General features: G+C 42.6%; 1 protein-coding gene across 2 annotated transcripts; it reads left to right on the forward strand.

Moving 5' to 3' along the window:
- Nucleotides 1–58: 58 nt before the first annotated feature.
- Nucleotides 59–19,766, forward strand: LOC110502521 (alpha-actinin-2). Of its 2 annotated transcripts, XM_090216988.1 has the most exons (22): nucleotides 59–447; nucleotides 3,673–3,787; nucleotides 3,874–3,993; nucleotides 4,202–4,288; nucleotides 4,481–4,568; nucleotides 4,905–4,983; nucleotides 11,772–11,853; nucleotides 12,389–12,474; nucleotides 12,916–13,008; nucleotides 13,197–13,427; nucleotides 13,655–13,802; nucleotides 14,143–14,293; nucleotides 15,076–15,184; nucleotides 15,867–16,007; nucleotides 16,139–16,321; nucleotides 16,448–16,582; nucleotides 16,672–16,851; nucleotides 17,049–17,197; nucleotides 17,575–17,665; nucleotides 18,041–18,106; nucleotides 18,263–18,421; nucleotides 18,607–19,766. In XM_090216988.1, exons 1-22 carry the CDS (start codon nucleotides 316–318, stop codon nucleotides 18,763–18,765), a joined length of 2,784 nt encoding a protein of 927 aa, XP_090073114.1. In that variant the 5' UTR covers nucleotides 59–315; the 3' UTR covers nucleotides 18,766–19,766. The 2 variants fall into 2 exon arrangements, with proteins under 2 accessions (XP_090073114.1, XP_021436271.1); XM_021580596.3 differs by lacking the exon at nucleotides 17,575–17,665 and having other exon boundaries at nucleotides 17,049–17,195.
- Nucleotides 19,767–21,201: the final 1,435 nt, after the last annotated feature.

Here is a 21,201-nt window from a genome sequence, read left to right on the forward strand (position 1 = left end):
GTGTGTGTGCGCGTGCGTGCGTGCCTGCCTGTGGGTCTGTGAACAGTAGAGCAGTGATACAGTAGAGCCCTGATACACAACGGGCGTGTCACATGACCTGTCAGTACTAATTGATATCAGCACTTGTCTGGCTGTGGCAACTGCGGCCAGACAGAACACAGGCAAGCGTGAGTGAGAGAGAGGGAGTGAGCTAGAGAGGGAGAGTGGAAGTTACCCATCTCAAGTCAAGAATTCAATTATCAGAGTCAAAACACATGAGGATATTGGAAGACAAAAACGCAGTGAATTTGGGGAAATAGAAATACTTAGGACGCAATGATGACCCAAATAGAGACAACGGTGCATTATGATAACGGATTCGGAGATGAGGAGGACTACATGATACAGGAGGATGAGTGGGACAGGGACATGTTGCTGGACCCTGCCTGGGAAAAACAGCAAAGAAAGGTAAATCGAGAGAAGATGACGACATGCACATAACCAATTCAACAAATTAACTTTATGCACTGCAGTACTTTACGCACCGGTTTGGGAGTTTACATGACAGCAAATTAACATTTGTTTGCATTTCCAAATGGTTTGATAATTAAATGTTAAGTTATTCACGTTGAGCTCAGACTTCAAATCTTCTCTGGTTCCTGGTATTGGGTTCAGATGGAGCCAGGGGTCTGTCTTGGCTCCAGTTGACGGGAATATTGACGGACAGATGCATTGGGTACCAGCTAACAATAGCTCAATGAGCGGCTCTCGAACTGCTGCCATTCCACTGATACGCGAGGAATGTGAAGTGTCAACAGATGCTTCTTAACACACGATGACGTGCTTGGGATTAGAATGGATGCTATATCTAATTTTAACCTCGAGACCAAAAGGCATTATAGTGGGTTAATCAAGTGTCCTTGGTGTGGAATTAATTTGTTTATAGAAACCACAAAATACTGTACCAAGCATCTGAATATAGGACCCCAACTCAGTAGCCTATCTGTCAACTAGTTTAATACAGAAGGAGGTTACAGTATGTCTTCCTTCAGAAATGCTCACACTTTGTCATGGAAGAGGTTGAACAGTGTCTCAACTATCTTCATTTAACAAGGCAAAGCAAATATTTTTTTTGTGGGTATTTTAGGTACATGCTAATTAAGACCTATAGGCCTACTGGGTGCCTTCTGCATTGTATAAGCATGGTATAGTTGGATAGCAGTGTTGACCACGTGAGATTTGTTTGCAGATCTCAGTAACTTATTTGGCATCTTAATTAAGGCTCTGTATTAGCTTTCCCTCCACTTTAATCATATTACCCAGTAAGAGCCACCAGGGAGAACAGGGCTGCCCTTGAATGAGACCTGCTGGCACACTGAACTGTCCTTACCTTTGTACACTAACTTGCCAATTAGGCTACCATGTTCTAGCACAGGCTAGGTGTACCAGGTGCCAACTGATTCAGCCGGGTTTGGTGAACGGAGGCAAATTAGGCATGATTCTTGGAACCAAGAGTGAAAATAATGAATAGCCTTCAACCAGTTCATAGGTTTGAACACCTCCTTCAATAACAAGGTTGGTCCCTATTGGACATGGTTCATGAATACATTGATCTCTGAGCGTTAGGGCTGTTGGAGGGAGGAATGAGGTTGGCGGGGTTAGGTCTGGAGGACTAGCCATGTTTAACGAGGGGGCAGCAGTCCAATGTCACATACACTTTGGTCTGTTTTGTCATGCTGCGCCCTTTGTTCCAAAGCCTCTAATATTCCTAAATTAGACAGGCATTCCACCGGGCAACCTTTCCAGGCAGGTGGCGTTAACCCACAGCCCTCTGGGGGACCAGGCTATGTACTATAAGAACTTAAGGTTCTTAAGGGCCAGAGGATCACTCCCCCAGTCATGCTGTGTGGACTGGAATGGCTTGAAAATACATGTCTCTGAAGCATACAAACATTCTCTGTGTTTATGCACAGTACTGCTGGAAGCAGATTGACAGATCACATTCCTGATTGGATGTAAGGAGTCTAATTGAGGCTGATCCAATAAGGCATTTTGAGAAGGGATGTTCAATGTATCCCATTCAATAAACTGTAGATCGCTCTCAGTTTGTAACACGTGCAAGAATTGACACATTTGAGTATTTCAATTAAGGCCCATAGCCCGTTTTAGCCTTTGCCCTTTCGGTATTCACATACAGTATCTGGAAAGACTGGATAGATAGTCAAAGCAATATGGCAATAGTTCCACTTATCCTTTTTGATTAGCATATATTTGTATTCATTTTAGTAAAAGTGTGGCTTTTTTCTTTTCAAAGAGAAACACATAAGAGAAGAATGCACTGTATGCATGTGACATTTTCCTATCATTTTGAAATTCAGTTCAACTGTTTTCTTCCTGTCTCTTATCACTAGAGCCACCAGAGAGCAGGCTACATTTAACACCTTATATCATCAGCAGTGGTGTAAAGTAAAATACTTTTAAGTACTACTTAAGTCGTTTTTGGGGGATGTGTACTTTACTCTACTATTTATATTTTTGCCAACTTCTACTTCACTACATTCTGAAATAAAATAATGTACTTTTTACTCCATACATTTTCTCTACTACCCAAAAGTACTCTTTACATTTTGACAGGAAAATGGTCCAATTCACACATTTATCAAGAGAACGTCCCTGCTCATCCCTGCTGCATCTGATCTGGCGGACTCACGAAACACAAATGCTTCGTCTGTACTTTAATACTGAGTTTGACCTTGGCAATTCGTAAATGAAAAAACAACAAGAAAATGGTGTCGTCTGGTTTGCTTAATATAAGGAATTTGAAATGATTTATACTTTTACTTTTGATACTTAAGTACATTTTAGCAATTACATTTACTTTTGATACCTAAGTATATTTAAAACCAAATACTTTTAGACTTTTACTGAAGTAGTATTTTACTCAGTGACATTCACTTTTACTTTAATCATTTTCTATTAAGGCATCTTTACTTTTACTCAAGTATGACAGTTGAGTGCTTTTTCCACCACTGATCATCAGGAATGTGAGCTGGGATCTTCTCAAAGCTTTTATCTATACAGTGTTGATTGCCTCTGGGCTCTGTTTGCTATTGTGAGATCGAGTGACTTAATATAAACATAGCAGGAGAGCGTTGTAATATTAAAGTCATGCATAAGGATACAGTAGAAAGCATGAGCGTTATCGGAGAACAAATTATTTTATCCTTTATCCTTTATAGGCAGTAGGTTGGTTGGAGGGAAGGTGAAATTTGAAACCCAGGGGTTTGCTGACCCTCGACAAATAGGTTCATCTCAATATGTGGCACTTGCCATAGGGACCACAGTCAGCACAATTGATGGCCTCGGTCTAAGTCATGCTAAGCTGTTATCTTATAGTATGTTACAACCAAGCGATACACTTACAGTAGCTACCTTCATAAAGTATAGATGGCAAACACTTTCAACTGGGAAGGGTAAATTGGAAAATTATGTAAAATGGACTGTAAAGTTTTAAAACATTGTGGAACATTCTACCTTTGATGAATAAGACCCTTGATGGAAAACTCACTCAAGGTTATCTGATTAGCTCACAGAAAGTCTCTCTACCATCAATGCTCAAACCCATCCTAAGTTATGTGAAATTTACATTGTCCTATTTGTATTTTACTCACCAAAATATCATTTAATTTGTAGACCTTCACAGCTTGGTGTAATTCCCACCTGCGGAAAGCAGAAACACAGATTGAGAACATTGAGGACGACTTCAGGAATGGCCTCAAACTCATGCTTCTCTTGGAAATTATTTCAGGTACTGTTTGTTGACTAAATAGTTGATAGTTGAATACATTGATTGGTACTCACAGAGAGTTTAATGCTGTTTGCTCCTTCCCTCAGGTGAGAGGTTACCTAAGCCCGACAGAGGGAAGATGCGTTTTCACAAGATTGCCAATGTCAACAAAGCCCTAGACTTCATCACCAGCAAGGGAGTGAAACTCGTCTCTATTGGAGCTGAAGGTGATATTTCATTTGGCCTGTACTTTACCTGTTGGCAGCTCAGTATCTTTTGATTCATTTGAATAATCAATTATCTAATTCACCGAAGCAGGTCTTATTCATCAAAGGTAGAGTGTTCCACAATGTTTTAAAACTTGACAGTCCATTTTGCACGAACTTTTACAATTATGTGATGAATCTGATGGTAGTTGGATTTTTTTCTCTTCAGAAATTGTGGATGGTAACATTAAGATGACTCTGGGAATGATATGGACCATCATCCTCCGCTTTGCCATCCAGGACATCTCTGTAGAAGGTAATATAGGACAATTCTAACAAAATAGCGTACTTGAGGAAAAAAACCTTCCTTTGTTATTATTGTATAATAAGTTATGTCCTGCATATGGATTCCCAGTGTTTTTATACTGCAGCTACCTTCCTGGTTTAATGAAATAGAGATCTCACTGGGGAATATTGCTGTTGAACATATATTTCTCTCTCCTTTCAGAAACCTCTGCAAAGGAAGGCCTTCTCTTGTGGTGTCAGAGAAAGACTGCCCCCTACAGAAATGTCAATGTCCAGAACTTCCACATTAGGTGAGAACACTCTTTAGTCTTTTCCTAACCCTTTAGAGTCCAAGCACTGTCTACCCCGGGCTGATGGTGTTCTACTTAGCTATATGGAATTGTTTTAAGAAGGCCATACCAAGGATCATTTTGTTATTTCGATTTAGAATTTTAAGACTCCTTGAAGTTGCCTAATATGTATTTTTCTATTTTATTATTTTCTATACTAATGTGTTAGTACTAAGTAATAAGAGATGCAAAGCCTGCACACACTACAGTTCTCTAGGACCAGTGTTGGGGACCTTTACTCAGTTATCATGCCAATCTGACCTCTGACCTGGTTCTCTCTGCTGCCTGCTGGTGAAGCTGGAAGGACGGACTGGCCTTCTGCGCCCTGATTCACAGACACAGACCTGACCTTATCGACTATGCTAAGCTCAACAAGGTCTCTCGTGTGTCCCAATCACTAACCATGATGGTGTCTGGTGCCTCCCACATACTAACAGAGAAGGGTTCCCTATGTCCATAATATTAACTCCAGTCTTTCCCACAGCGTGGATTAATAGAAAGTTATGATGTGGGTGGGTTGACTTTTGAGAAGCAGAATTAAGAGAGTGTTTCATTATGTGTAACTCAGGGGTTCTCAAACTTTTTGGGGCCAGAGACACCTTTTGTGTTAGCAAATTCATCAGGGACTCCCTCATGATCAGAACACAACTCGAGTGTGTTTAAAATGGCCAACAAGGACTTTTACACTACATGGCTGGACAAACCAATTCTCAGGCCCAGGAAATAACATTTAAAAGTCCTGCCTCTTGGCATTGGAGAGAAAATGTTGCAGTTTTCAAGCTAATTTCCTGCAATTCTACACATTTTGTCTAAGGCAGAGATATTTTTTGTTGTTGTAGCTTTAAAGCTAATATCCTTCAATTCTACACATTTTGCCATGAGGCAGAGAGAAAACTGTGCATTTTTAAAGATTCAATTACAGTACATTTATGTCCCCCAAAAATTTGCGGGGGTGATAGTATTGAGTTAAAAAAATTGATAATTGGTGTGGTACTGTGGATACCAATATCTTATTATCTTAACTTATTCCATGGATCCCTTTCCCCCAAAAAATGAAATGAACCCCTGATTTAACTCACCCAATCTATTCCTTACTGATTTCTGCATTCACTGTCTTACTGACATGCTCACCTGAATGACCCACTATTGTATAAAGCTGGAAGGAAGGTTTAGCCTTTTGTGCCCTGATACACAAACACAGGCCAGATCTAATCAACTATCAAAATCTGAAGGTATCATATGTGTAGGTACAGCAGTGTTTTAAATCTCATAAAAGTAGACTTTGTTTTGTGTAGAATTGTGTGTGCAGTGTGTAGTAGTAAGGCTCTGAAGTAGCATGTGTGCATACTGTGTCTGTGTGGAGTCTGGCGTCGCTAGGGCAATGGGCCTGCCTGCTCTGCTTGGAGGAGAGGGCGGAGGAGCAGACTAAGGGACCGAGAACAGAGAGAATAACAAACGCAAGGAAATCAAGATAGCAGTCGCAGCTGTACAGATAACTAATCCAAAGCACTCTATGATGTCCTGTCTCTTTGTTAATTCAGCCACTTAGCTAACTAGCAAGTCAAACCAAATACACAGCTGGACTCACCATTTCCCACATTCTCCCTTTGTGCTATTTACAAACAAACACGTGACTGGCTCGACTGTTCTGAGAAACTATGGTAATCTTCATAATGTAAAATAATGTTACAGGTGAAGTTCCTCTGCGTCCACATCACTGAGAACCTGACATGGTCCCTCAACAACACCACTCTGGTGAAGAAGGTGCAACAGTGCCTCTACTTCCTCAGGTGTTTGAAGAAATGTGGCATGTCCCTCCGTACACTCTCCAATTTCTACCATTGCACCATTGAGATCATCCTGACTGGCTACCTCACGGCCTGGTACGGAAACTGCTCCGCTTTTGACTGCAAAGCCCTTCAGCGGGTGGTGAAGATGGTCTAGTCCACATATGTCAGAGTCAAGGCCCGCGGGCCACATCCGGCCCGCAAGAAGGTTTTTTACGGCCCCTGGGATGATCTTGATTTATTATTAGAACCGGCCCGCAGCAAGCCGGCAGCCCGCAGATCTTTTACACGCACCAATACTACATTTCCCACAATGCAAAGGTGACGCACCGAGCAGTAGGCTGCTTCATTTCAATATTTATTGGCACAGCAGTCGTCAGCATCACAGTAAAATTAACTTTCAGATACCCATCAAAAATGGCAAAACGGAAGGTGGATACTGAGAACCGGGGGTTTCAAACAAGGTGGGAGTCGGAGTATATGTTCACGAAGGTAGCTGGAAAACCTGTGTGTCTTCTGTGTGGAGAAAGTGTGGCGGTACTGAAAGAGTATAATCTGAGACGACATTATGAAACGAAACACGCGGACAAAAACAAGAATATGGACATGGAACAAAGGCTACAAAAGGCCAGTTTTATTTTGGCAGAAGAGATCGCTAAATCAGCCCGGCCATTTACGGAGGGGGATTTCATCAAAAACTGCATGATTAAAGTTTGTGACGAAGTTTGCCCAGAAAAAAGGCAACTCTTTTTAAATGTGAGTCTGAGCAGAAACACCATTGCCGAGAGAGTAGACCAGTTGTCCATCAATCTAAAAGAGCAGCTTGTGAAAAAGGGAAAAGATTTTATTGCATATTCCTTGGCTGTGGATGAGAGCACCGACATTTCTGACATTGCCCAGTTGTCAATTTTCATCCGCGGAGTGGACTCCAACCTAAGCGTGACAGAGGAGTTTTTGGCTTTACGTCCTATGCATGGCACAACTACGGGGCATGATTTGTATGAAGAGGTGTCAAGATGTGTAAATGAGATGGAGCTGCCTTGGGAAAAACTCGTGGGTTTGACAACCGACGGAGCACCTGCGATGTGTGGACACAGGAGCGGACTGGTGGCGAAGATACGGGAAAAGATGCAAGAGGAAAACGCGACAGGTGAGCTGACAGCTTATCATTGTATCATACACCAGGAAGCGTTGTGCGGTAAAGCCTTGAAAATGGAGCATGTAATGAGCATCATCACGCGCACAGTTAACTTTATCAGAGCCAAAGGTTTGAATCACCGCCAGTTCAAGGCATTTCTGACGGAGTTAGAAACGGAGCATGGTGATTTGCCTTATCACACAGAGGTGCGATGGCTAAGCCAGGGAAAGGTGCTTCAAAGATGTTTCGAGCTTCGTGAGGAGATTTGTCTGTTCTTGGACAGCAAAGGGAAAGACACAACACAACTCCGAGACGAAATGTTTCTGTGTGAAATGGCTTTTCTGTGTGACATTACGAGTCATCTGAATGCAATAAACTTGCAGCTGCAGGGTCGGGATCGTGTCATCTCTGATATGTACAGTACAGTGAAGGCATTTAAAACCAAACTGACTCTGTGGGAGACGCAGATGCGGAAAGAAAATTTGAGCCACTTTCCCAGCTGCCAGACCATGAAAGAGAAGCTCTCTACCAGTGCGTTCCCGAGCACACAGTTGGCTGATAAAATAGGTATGCTTGCCGCTGACTTTCGACGCCGATTTGCTGACTTTGAAGCACAAAAAAGCAGGTTGGAACTGCTCGGTAACCCATTTGCTGTTGACGTGGAAAGCTCACCACCAAACCTCCAAATGGAGTTGATTGACCTCCAATGCAATGATGCACTGAGGGCAAAATATGCGGCAGTGGGTGCTGCGGAGTTCGCCCGTTTCCTCCCCGGCACAATGCCCCAGCTGCGCATCCAGGCTGCTCAAACGTTGTCTATGTTTGGCAGCACATACCTGTGTGAACAACTGTTTTCTTTGATGAACCTGAACAAAACATCACACAGAAGTCGACTTACTGCTGAACACCTCCACTCAATTCTGAGGATTTCTTCAGCTCAGAGCCTTACCCCGAACATTGATGAACTTGTGGAAAAGATGGGACACCACCAAGTATCACCCTCAACCTCAAACAAGTGAACATTACTGTGCAATCACATATTTAGAGTTTTTACTCAGTTCAAGTTTAAAAGTTAAAATGTAATATTTGTTTTCACTGCATGTTACTTCTCCTTAAACAAAGTGTTGTTTTTGATTAATAGATTTTTGCACTTTATTTTTTTGTATTTCAATCCAATTATATTTTAAAAATATTTCAGTTGAGTGGATGATAGAAAATTGCTATTATTGTTTTTTCTTTGAAGTAAATTTAGCCCACTTTTGCTAAAATAGAAAATATAGTCTACTGATGGTGCCTTGAATACCGGTTTCTTTCATTTAATGTTCATGTTATGGGGATATTTATATAAAGGAAATTTGTCTTTTGTGTCTGTTGAAAATTAAAGATTACTGACAGAGCCATAAGAAAATATTGCTTTATTTATCTGATCATATTGTAATATATTTGTTAGGTTTTCAGTAGGTTCAATTAGGTTCACTAGACTATATGCGTCATTTAAAAATGTTTCAATGAACATTCGAACAGTCCGGCCCTCGTCTTGTAGCTGATTTTTTTATTTGGCCCTCCGTCCATTTGACTTTGACACCCCTGGTCTAGTCCATCACTGGGGCCAGGCTCCCACCCATACAGTACATTTAGTCCAAGGCTCGTAACATCATCAAGGACCCCACACATCCCAGCCACAGACGGTTCTCTCCTTTACCGTCTGGCAAATGGTATCAGAGCATCGGATCTCAAACCAGGCTCAGAGACAGCTTTTACCAACAAGCCATCAGACTGCTGAACTCCTGAACCGGGATCGACCACCTCCACACCTTGCACTGACTCTTAGCACACATGCACTCGCTCACACATTCACTCACACACACTTGTACATATGCATAAACATATGCATAAACACATACACACACACACACACACACACACACACACACACACACACACACACACTAACAAGATCTCACGGTCTTACTTCAATATTCAATGTTTGTCCAGGGGGGGATAAATAACTAGGATAAACATCCTGCAGGATCATACTCTAAAACATCCTGAGAGTACGACCCTACTGCACACAGGAAGTAGCGCCGGTCCTAATCCAGGCACTTGTCATCTCCCGTCTGGAGTATTGCAACTCGCTGTTGGCTGGGCTGCCGGCTTGTGCCATCAAACCCCTGCAACTTATCCAGAATGCTGCAGCCCGCCTGGTTTTCAATCTTCCTAAGTTCTCACATGTCACCCTTCTCCTACGTACACTCCACTGGCTTCCAGTCGAAGCTCGCATCCACTACAAGACCATGATGCTTGCCTACGGATCAGCAACCTACCTTCAGACTATGCTCAAACCCTACACCCAACCCCGAGCACTGCGTTTTGCAACTCTGGACTCTTGGCCCTCCTACCCCTACAGGAGAGTAGCTCCCGCTAAGCCCAGTACAAGCTCTTCTCTGTCCTGGCACCCCAATGGTGGAACCAGCTTCCCCCGGAAGCTAGGACAGTATCTTAAATAATCGAGTATCTTAAATAATCCCCTCCTCATCTCGGCTATTTCCAAATACCTTGGTATATGGTATACACAGTATACCGCCCAAGCCTAGTACACACTGGGGAATTACATATATTTATTTATTTCATTTATTAGTGTGCTTAATTTGCTCTTATGCAAGCTTTTATAGAACTGGCAGCAGATCTGCTTTGAAGTTGAATTAGAATAACCATAGACCACTTAAACTGGTACAAAACTTCCACTCACGGGTGGCCAAAAATAACTTACTGAAAGCCACACCCTCATTAAACCACGCCTCTTATTTAACGAGGCCCACCATTACAATGCATAAATCCTGTCAATAAGATGGCACAGGTGGATTCGATTCATCATTCTATCTAATGGTGGGTACAAATATCTACCTTTCTTCAATACATTTTAAATGTGTACCTTTTCTGCTCAGCAAATGTACAGATCAGTACCATCAACACCAGCGACTCCTGTGGCGGGCAGTGCGTGCTAACCAAGGTTGCCAGGTGAACGGTGTTTCCTCTGACACATTGGTGCAGCTGGCTTCCGGGTTGGATGTGCGCTGTGTTAATTAAGAAGCAGTGCGTCTTGGTTGGATTGTGTATCGGAGGGCGCATGACTTTCAACCTTCGTCTCTCCCGAGCCCGTACGGGAGTTGTAGCAATGAGACAAGATAGTAGCTACTAAAACAATTGGATACCACGAAAAAGGGGTAAAAAAAAGAAAAATAATGTATTTTTTGAAGAATATGTGATGATTGTAACTTTAAAGAGTAGACTACTACAGTGTGAAATATACAGATTTGTGTCCTTACACCGTGTAACCTGTGGCCTTTATAATACCGAATTACATTTACAGTACATATCCATCCTTGTTAATCTAAAAAAAAGTAACATAGTCCATTATGGTTTTCCCGGGAGGCGGAACTGACTTAGCCCTGACTGTGAATAGATGAAGAAATATGAGCCATATCCCAATAGAGCCCAGGGTTTACCTCAGCTGTGGTGGGCAGATACCTCTAAATGAGGCAGCTCTTTATAGGGCAATCACTATATCCACTGTTGTTTGGGAATACACATAAAAATGGATAGATCTGGGCAACCCAAACCATTCAGAATGTTGTTTAATACAGAAAAGAGCCAGTTTTAGTAGAGGTGTCCCCCCTCTCTCTCATACATATGCATGTGGACACACACACACATACACACACACACACCTCTGCCCCCCCAAACACTCCCATGCATGCATTGGACCCAGACAGGCCCTGTCAGCTGTCATGTCTGGCTCCAGGTGAGTGGGCTCAGTAAGCCATGAGTGTTAGCTTACTGTATCCCCCCCTGTATCCCTGCAGCTGCCACTGTCCTGTAACAGGCTTTCCCCCCTCAGCCAGCATCAGTGGATCAGACTTAGGACAATAGTAGCAGCATGAGCCCTCTCCTCCCACTAAACAAACTGACTCACCCTACCCCATTAGTGAGGAGACACTTACTGACTGTCTGTCACCTGCTTGGTTAATACATCACTGGGTGCAGGACAGTTTGTAATCTGGTTTCAAATACTGTACATGTGCACGTTTTTTTCATGTTAAATGTAAATGAAAACATGACTGTATCTTAGTTTTAAAAAGTGTAATGGTGTTAAGGTGGCGTTGAAAGACAGCTATATGCTAACTGCTAAGTAACAATATAATTGGAACGTATGTTTCTATAATACTGATTATTTTCTAGGATGATCCTATGGGGAACCTGAACCTGGCCTTTGAAATAGCAGAGAAGCACCTGGATATTCCTAAGATGCTGGACGCAGAAGGTAATGTCTTCTAAGGAAACAACGTTTGAATTCGGCATTAGCTATAGGCATCTTGTTTTGCTCAATATGAAAACATAAACCTTCTTATTTGGTACTGTAATGGTGGGAGTCAGACTATGGGCTTTGTTGCAGGATTGTCTGCAGGAGATTGCCAGGAGGATTGTCTGTACTTGTATGAACATTGTAACGATAAAGTCCTATGTGCATGGTATCCCACAGATTTGATAAGTGCAGCAAGGCCAGACAACAGGACTGTTATGACCTATATGTCCAGTTTGTATCCCACATTTGCAATGGTACAGAAGGTGAGGGCACATTTGTCAAGCTTTAGGTCCTTGTTTAGACCCCTTGGCCATAGACCAACCCACTTTCCTTCCAGGATAGCCCTGGGCTAAGACGTTCAGGGGTGGAGTCTCGATCTGTGGTCCTTTTCCTCTGTCGATGCTCTTGTGTTTCCTGTCTCCCACCTTGAGTGTCTTCCTCATTCTCTACTTGTTGTCCGTCACCCTCTTCTGTCCCTCCGTCCACACTGTAGACATCATCAACACTCCTAAGCCTGATGAGAGAGCTATCATGACCTATGTTTCCTGCTTCTATCATGCTTTTGCTGGAGCTGAGCAGGTATACAGCTTGCACCATGAACAATTTGAATCGAGTTTGTGAATGCAATATGTTTTATGTACAATATCCCCAAATCATTTGATGATGTTTACCATGTGTCAATGATTCCACTTAAAATAAGCACATGATAATCCAATCATTCAATTTTCTAAGGTCTTATTTCCCCGTCACTACCAAAAACACATATCCTGGTCTGTTCTCTTCACTAGCCTGAAAGTTGTTTGACATCATACTAAGTTGGTCAATTGTGAGTTTGACATTGACATGCGTGTTTTTGAAACGACACACACAGATTGCTTTAAATGTATGACTTAGATGGTGTGCATGTTGGTGGGGTGGGGGGTAATTGTATGAGGAATTGCATTAGATATGCGACAACACCCTCACCTCACCTCTCTTTCCTCCCTGACCTCATTTCTCCATCCTCCCTCCCCTTGGTAGGCTGAGACAGCAGCCAACAGGATCTGTAAAGTGCTGGATGTGAACCAGGAGAATGAGAAACTTATGGAGGAATACGAGAGGCTGGCCAGCGAGGTAAAGCATACTTTTGGATATATCCTTTCATATTGGTGAACTCTCTTGGGGACATACTTCTACCCCACTTGGAAATGCCCAAGTATTCAAATCAAATTCAAAGTCCAATTCAACTGAATTGATTTGAGAGGAATAACAACACACAAACCCCATAGCTCCACTCCATCATTACCTTCTGTATTCCGTAGCTACTGGAGTGGATCCGCCGGACCACCCCATGGCTAGAGAATAGGGCAGCAGAGAAGACCATGGTTGAGATGCAGAGGAAGCTGGAGGATTTCAGGGACTACCGCCGCATGCACAAGCCCCCCAAGGTGCAGGAGAAGTGTCAGCTGGAGATCAGCTTCAATACCTTGCAGACCAAGCTGCGCATAAGCAACCGGCCTGCCTTTATGCCTTCTGAAGGAAAGATGGTATCTGTAAGTGTTAACACCCAACATTCAATGATGAATCATATAAAACTGATGAAACACAAGCCACCAGTCAAAGTACAGTAGCTATAGATAGCTATGGATATAGATAATCCAAAAGACCAAGGTAAAGACCAAGGCACTCTTACCAGAATGTTGATAAAGTTAAAAAGCTATTTTAATAGCATATCAACTGAGCGTGATAAGCGTGTCTTTGTGTCTCCATGTTGCTGTAGGACATAGCCAGTGCATGGCAGGGGCTGGAGGGGGCTGAGAAAGGTTATGAGGAGTGGATTCTGACCGAGATCCGCAGGCTGGAGAGACTGGACCACTTGGCTGAAAAGTTTTGCCAGAAAGCCACCACCCATGAGACCTGGGCTAGTGGTCAGTCTGGGCTATTATTGTCTGTCTGTGCAGTGTTTACTTATGTCTTTGGTAGAGTTTGACCTTTGAATGTAAGTGATTAGCTCCTAATCCTTTGAGATTTTTCAATGGGAAAATGTCAGAGTGAATCTTCAGCATTTGTTTTGACTAACGGGAGATTCATGGCCATTGCTCTCGCTTTCTCTGTCTCTGTCTCTGTCTCTCTCTCTTTCTCTCTCAATTCAATTTAAAAGGGCTTTATTGGCATGGGAAACATGTTAACATTGCCAAAGCAAGTGAAGTAGAAAATATCCAAAGTGAAATTAACAATAATCTCTCTATCTCGCTACCTGTGACCAAGGTAAAGAGCTAATTCTATCTCAGAAGGACTATGAGACTGCCACCCTGACGGAGGTGCGGGCATTGCTAAGGAAACATGAGGCATTTGAGAGTGACCTGGCTGCTCACCAGGACAGGGTGGAGCAGATCGCTGCCATCGCACAGGAGCTCAAGTGCGGACTTTTCCTCTAACCCTCACTCCTAACCATCATCCCTAATAAATCCTATTCCTAAAATCATGGCTTTGACAAGGAATACAATCTGCATTCTACTTAAAGGAAAATTCCACCCAAAAACCAGTCCATTGTTGATATAGTCCCCAAATGTTTAAGTTTTTAAGATATAGAACTTTCAAAATACATAAATATGGTATGATGCACTTTATCTGTGATTAGGTGTGGCAACAAATACATTTTAAGTTATTTTATTGGGCTTTCTCCATTCTGTTCATTTTCATCAATTTTGTACATTTCTACATTTCCTGAACTAATTTCCACACTGTACCACATTTGTTTTGTCTTTGTGTGCCTCTATTTCGTCAATAAGTCACTTTTCCTTCATAAGAATACTTATTCTCCTCTGTGACCATGTTTTTTTCAATGGATTCACTTGCAGTTTTTATTTCATTGGAGTATATTGCAGTCGGATGATTTCCGGGGGTCTCTAATTGGCAAGCTTGTTCTCTCTAAGTTGTTGACTTGGTCTGCTAGCAAGTTAGCTAGGAGTTGTCAGCTGTTAACAGTTTCTTACTGGCAATAAAAATGTATGATTGACATATTTTTTCAGAGTCATTGCTAAATTATTTAATGTAACAAATAAAAAATAAAAATACTGTTAGAGAAGGTACAGTAAAAATCCAAACTGGTCCATGCATCAATACCAGTATTGTGTTAGTAAAACACAGTACACTTCCCAGCCCTAGATTGACCTGTATGTTTCCTGTGGTGTTGTGCAGTGAGCTGGACTATCATGGTGTGGCTTCTGTCAACAAGAGGTGTCAGAGCATCTGTGATCTGTGGGATCAACTTGGTACATTGACCCAGAAGAGGAGAGAGGCTTTGGAGGTGAGTTTCGGGGGTTGAGGTTAAGGACATGACATGCTATGTTCTCAGCTAAACTGCGCTAAACCCAGTGAAAAGCAAGCCGGCACAGTACATCTCGGTAGTGTGAAAAGAGAACCAGTTCCATCAATCCAGTTGAGAACTGAGGAGGTAAAGCAGTGAATGACGTAACCTTGGGTTGGGGTGGAGTGTTCACAGGTCAGCTTAATCCATGATAAAGTTACATCTCATGTATTTTCTATTGCGATAGTTTGGGATTGGGTCTTGGGAATGAAGACACAGCTGATTATTGGTTGCCCACTAAGTCTTCTGACCGAGATAAGGGGATGAACTAAAGGCACAATCATGTAGATATGGCTGTCTGTACATTATCCGGCTGGCAGGATGCCCACAGTCCCCTTCCTCTGAGCCCCTCTGATCCATACTGTACGCTCATGACCTGCAAATGTGTCAAGACCTTTATCCAGGCCTGGGATTAGGGTGACTGACATGGGCTGCTGTCTGCCACCTGCCCCTGCCCAAAGGGAGTGGTCTAATCCATGCAGACCATCTTGCCAAACTCAGGGGTCAATTGGGTCACGTCAATGTGATGCATCCTGGGATTAGCATCCCAAACAGGTGAAGCAATATTAATGAATTGTCAATGAGATGAATGGCAAAGTTCTTTCTCGCTCCTGTTTTCCAGAGGACAGAGAAGCTGCTGGAAACCATTGATCAGTTGTTCCTGGAGTTTGCCAAGAGATCAGCACCTTTCAACAACTGGATGGAAGGGGCTATGGAGGATCTGCAGGATATGTTTATTGTACACACGATCGATGAGGTCCAGGTACGTAATACTCGCTGTTACAATTTAATCATCCTACCGTTGTTACAAATGTTGCAGCCATGTAATTTTGGTTCAGTGCCCAAAGTACTTGCTACGTACACTTCAACCTCTCCTCTCCTTCTCCCCTGCAGAGCCTGATATCTGCCCATGAGCAGTTCAAGGCCACCCTCCCAGAGGCAGACGGAGAGAGACAGGCCATCCTGGGGATCCACAACGAGGTGCAGAAGATCTCCCAGAGCTACGGCATCAAGGCCAACCTCCTCAACCTCTACAGTACCATCACCACAGAGGAGCTCCTCGCCAAGTGGGACAAGGTACAACCTTGAAAATGTACATACATAAACTTGAGACACACATGCACACATATGCATTCACACATGCACATACACAGCCAATTTCTGTCAGATTGATGTATGCGTTGTTGCCATGTTGCTGACCAGGTGAAGAAGCTTGTTCCCCAGAGAGAAGGCTCCCTCCAGGAGGAGCTAGCCCGACAGCATACTAATGAAAGGTTGAGACGGCTGTTTGCTACCCAGGCTAACCTCATAGGACCCTGGATACAGACAAGGATGGAGGTCAGAGAGTCAGCCATCCGTTTAGTGTCTAAGGGTACCCTTGGATCCGGAACAAAAACCTGGTTTGCTAATTTGTTTGGTTCTGACAGGAGATTGGGCACTGCTCCCTGGAGGTGGGCGGTACATTGGAGGACCAGATGACCCAGCTGAAGCAGTTTGAGCACATCATCGTTACCTACAAGCCCAACATCGACAAGCTGGAGGGAGACCACCAGCACATCCAGGAGTCCCTGGTGTTTGACAACAAGCATACCAACTACACCATGGAGGTACTGCAGAGCAGTACAGAGAGCACAGAGAGACAGTCTCTACATGCGGTCTATATAGATTAGATGTGGTCATGGGGATAATGATGATGGATGTCATCGAGATCCCAAAGTGCATTGTTGGAATACATTGTTGACAGCTGATTAATCTGTCTGTCTGTGTCTATATCTGTCGGTGTGTTTAATCGTCATGGTAAAAGCACATCCGTGTGGGCTGGGAGCTCCTCCTCACCACCATCGCCCGCACCATCAACGAGATCGAGACCCAGATCCTGACCCGCGACGCCAAGGGCATCAGCCAGGAACAGATGCACGAGTTCCGCTCCTCCTTCAACCATTTTGACCGGGTATAGTACTCTATCCACACCCTGGACTCCCGGTTCTCAGTCTCATATAATAACACTTAACCTGAATGGCATGTTAAGTAGCATAATACCACTGACAATTGTTTTTTTTTTACTGTCATGCCTATCTTATTCAGAAGCTGCATAAGGAAACTGGGGTAATATGTTGTTGTTGATACTGTAATAGAATGGTCACTGCTCTGTGGCCTTGGTTGTTTAGACGGTTAAAAAATAATACCATTCCAATTTTTCTGTATAATGTATAGATGTATACAATTTGTATTTTTTCTATTGGTTCTACATTGTTGTAATGCTGCATATTATGGACAGTGGACACTTGCATGTGTGTGTTTGTGTGTGTGTGTGACACCTCTGAATGAACTCTAACACCTGGTCCCAGGAGAACACAGGAAAACTGGGAGGAGATCAAGACCTGTCTGATCAGCCTTGGTCATGTGGGTAATGAACATCAGGTACTCACCCCTACTGACCTCTAACCTTTCATGATTCCTGACTGACTCTCATTGAAGACTTAGGCTTCTTCCATCCTTCTAGAACAGACCAAATCTGCTGCTACCTCACATATTTCCCAGTTCTATCTATTTTTCAATAGTGGGCTCTAAATAATACACTACATTATGGCTATGTTGGCAGTAGCAGCTTTCGTCTGTGGTTGTGTGTATGTGTCCATGTTTCTGATGTTAGCTTTGGTCTTCTCCCCTACCGGATCTCCACTGCTCTACCATCCACCTTCTCTTGGTCTCCCTCCCTCCTCTCTATCCCATCCCCTCCCTGTGAGGTGACCTACTCCCAACCTCCACCCTATGACCCTTGACCTCCGACTACAGAAGAAACACGGGGCGATGGACACTGATGACTTTAGGGCCTGTCTGATCTCCATGGGTTATGATTTGGTAGGGGTCTCAATGTTCTCACGCAGAATTACAGTATGCAAATAATGCATACTAATACCAAGAGGTATTGATTCTATGTGTAATAACGAACAAAGATATCAGTGCTCTTGTCTCTGATCTCGCACTAATATCTCTCTCTCTCTCTCTGTCTGTCAGGGTGAAGTGGAATTTGCCCGTATCATGATGCTGGTTGACCCCAGTGCCACTGGCATGGTCTCTTTTCAATCATTTATCGATTTTATGACCAGAGAAACCGCTGACACGGACACCGCCGAGCAGGTTGTGGCATCCTTCAGGATCCTGGCAGCCGATAAGGTGTGTGTGTGTGAGAGAAAGTGAACAGGAGTGTGACAATTGAGTGGAACATGTCAATCACACAGATGGGGCAGATTCAGTACAATGGTCAACACGCATATTATTCTGTCAGATTATTAATATTTGCTCAAGCGGATTTACCTACATGAGCCCGTGTTCTCTCTGTTTTTCTCCCGACTCCACAGCCCTACATCCTGGTTGAGGAGCTGAGGAGAGAGCTCCCCCCTGACCAGGCAGAGTATTGCATCTTGAGGATGCCCCGCTACAGTGGCCCAGGGGGATCCGCAGGGGCACTAGACTACACCGCCTTCTCCACTGCCCTCTATGGAGAGAGTGACCTCTAACCCTGCAAGATGATACCCAAAAGTGACCTCTTGACCCCACCTAATACGTCTGGATGAAATTCCCTTTAACCAAACACACAAATGAGTGGCGGTTACCTATGTTAGAGTCACAATAGGTAGATACAGTACATTTAGCTACTTACTGTAACAAAATAGTTTCTCTCATATGAGTTCTGCGGTGAAGTGAAGACAGAATAACAGTTTTTCTTATCGGCTTTAAGGAGTAACATGATCATATAAGCTACAATAGTTCGATATAATATGTTTATTGACCACAGTAATAGCGGCAGTTGGATATGTAGCAAGAACAGAAAAATAGCAGGCTAATAGTCAGCATCTTCTCCTCATCTTCTTTCAGTGCCTTATTAGGAACTACTGTATGAGTTCTAACTGGGAATAAGACAAAAACATTGAAGTAAGATGTTGAACTGATGCTGGTTTCCAGCGGGATGTTGTTTATGTAACCAAAATGTACTTGTGGTAAAATCATAGCTCATGTTTCCTGCTCCATGCAAACTTTTCTCGCATCACATTTGACCCAAAATAAATAAATAAATATATATATATATATATATATATAAATAACTAGGTAGATAGGCTATGATTGATTGATAAAATAATAGGTTGAACAGTTAACAAACAATGTACAGTATATTTCTCACACCCAAAGCTAAGAGAAATCATTGTTACATTTTCTTATTTGAGAACATAAGGAGTTTGGAACAACGTTGCCTCTTTGATTATATTGCTTATTTCCTTAAATCCTATGAGATTCCTACATACTTTGAATCAAACCTCAGAGGGTTAAGCCTGTCTCTCAGCCTGCCCCCTGTTAAGCAGTTGGGATTTCCCATTTGAAGACAGGGAGGGAGAAGAGAATCCATGTATTATTCAATCCAAAGCAACAAAAAGAAACATTTGACCGTTTGAGAGACTGTTGACAGTAAACTTTGTAGTTTCAAGTGATTTGATTATTCAATAAACCCTCTTCCTGATCATCACTGATGTTTGTTTTTCTTTACATAATAAAAGGGTGCAGTTAAATACAACATTGTGTTTTTCTATTCTTTAGGCCTAATCTGTAAAAGCTATATTTCCTTTCATTGAAGTTGATTAAAGTTGGCTATATGAAAGTTAAAATGACAGTCACAATTCAAACATGGATATAATCAAATAAAAATGATCTGCAAAATCTGATGTGAATATCCTACATTTGATAAGATTGGCAGGGCAAGGGCTCTCAATGGTAGCATTCCTGCAGTCAAAGGCTACTGTATGTGTGATTATGAGCCCAGAGAGGCTATATTGAGCCGTTTTGTGCCAAAATGTAGGACAAAAGTGGGGATAACGTACCCTAGTTACCTGACACCACCTCTTTAAATGTGAGGATAGTGGGCATATATTCCACAAGCACACACTTCCTGACAAAGAGGGGTATTTATTAAGTCAGTTCCCATTAATCACTGACAAATGCTGATGTCTTTTGGACATTTGAGCAAGTTCGAATCCAGCAAAAGAAAGTTGTTTTTGAGATATTTGTTTTAAGCCTATCCAAAACCTTAACCCTTACCTTAACCATTCGGAGTTAATTCCTAACCTTATGATTTCTGAGTTAATGCCTAAGCTTAACCCTATCCTTAAAAATGTGTAGTTAATGCCAAAACTTAATCTTAAACAAATTGAAATTTGACATTAGCAACAACTTCGAAATTTAACATTTCAGAAACATGGATGAACCTCTATTCTGGTGTGAGACTGAAAGCTAGTTGAACTTGAAAGCCCTGATCGCTAAGTTCATTTTAAGATGTCAGGCTCACTACCCAAACCAGACACAATTTGTTTCAAGTGCCCAAGAGATGTCATGTGATCTCCTACTGCTCTCTAGTGGATGAACTAGGAATCAGACAGAGGATAAACATCAACAGTTGAGTAGAGACTTCAGCTTTCTCCTCATACAGTGAATTCGGAAAGTATTCAGACACCTTGACTTTTTCCACATTTTGTTACGTTACAGCCTTATTCTAAAGTTGCTTAAAATGTTTATTCCCCTCATCAATATGCAAACAATACCGCACAATGACAAAGCAAAAACAGGTTTTAAGAAATGTTTTCAAATTTATCACAAATAAAAAACTGAAATATCACATTTACATAAGAATTCAAACCCTTTACTCAGAACTTTGTTCAAGCACCTTTAGCAGTGATTACAGCATTGAGTCTTCTTGGGTATGATGCTACAAGCTTGGCACACCTGTATTTGGGCAGTTTCTCCCATTCTTCTCTGCAGACCATCTCAATCTCTGTCAGGTTGGATGGGGAGCGTATTTTCTGCTCTTTCCAGAGATATTCGATCAGGTTCAAGTCCGGGCTCTGGCTGGGCCACTCAAGGACATTCAGAGACTTGTCTTGAAGCCACTCCTCCATTGTCTTGGCTGG

The sequence above is a fragment of the Oncorhynchus mykiss genome, chromosome 23 (assembly GCF_057628025.1).
Source record: "Oncorhynchus mykiss isolate SJ-2025 chromosome 23, ASM5762802v1, whole genome shotgun sequence".
Classification (NCBI taxonomy): Eukaryota; Metazoa; Chordata; class Actinopteri; order Salmoniformes; family Salmonidae; genus Oncorhynchus; species Oncorhynchus mykiss.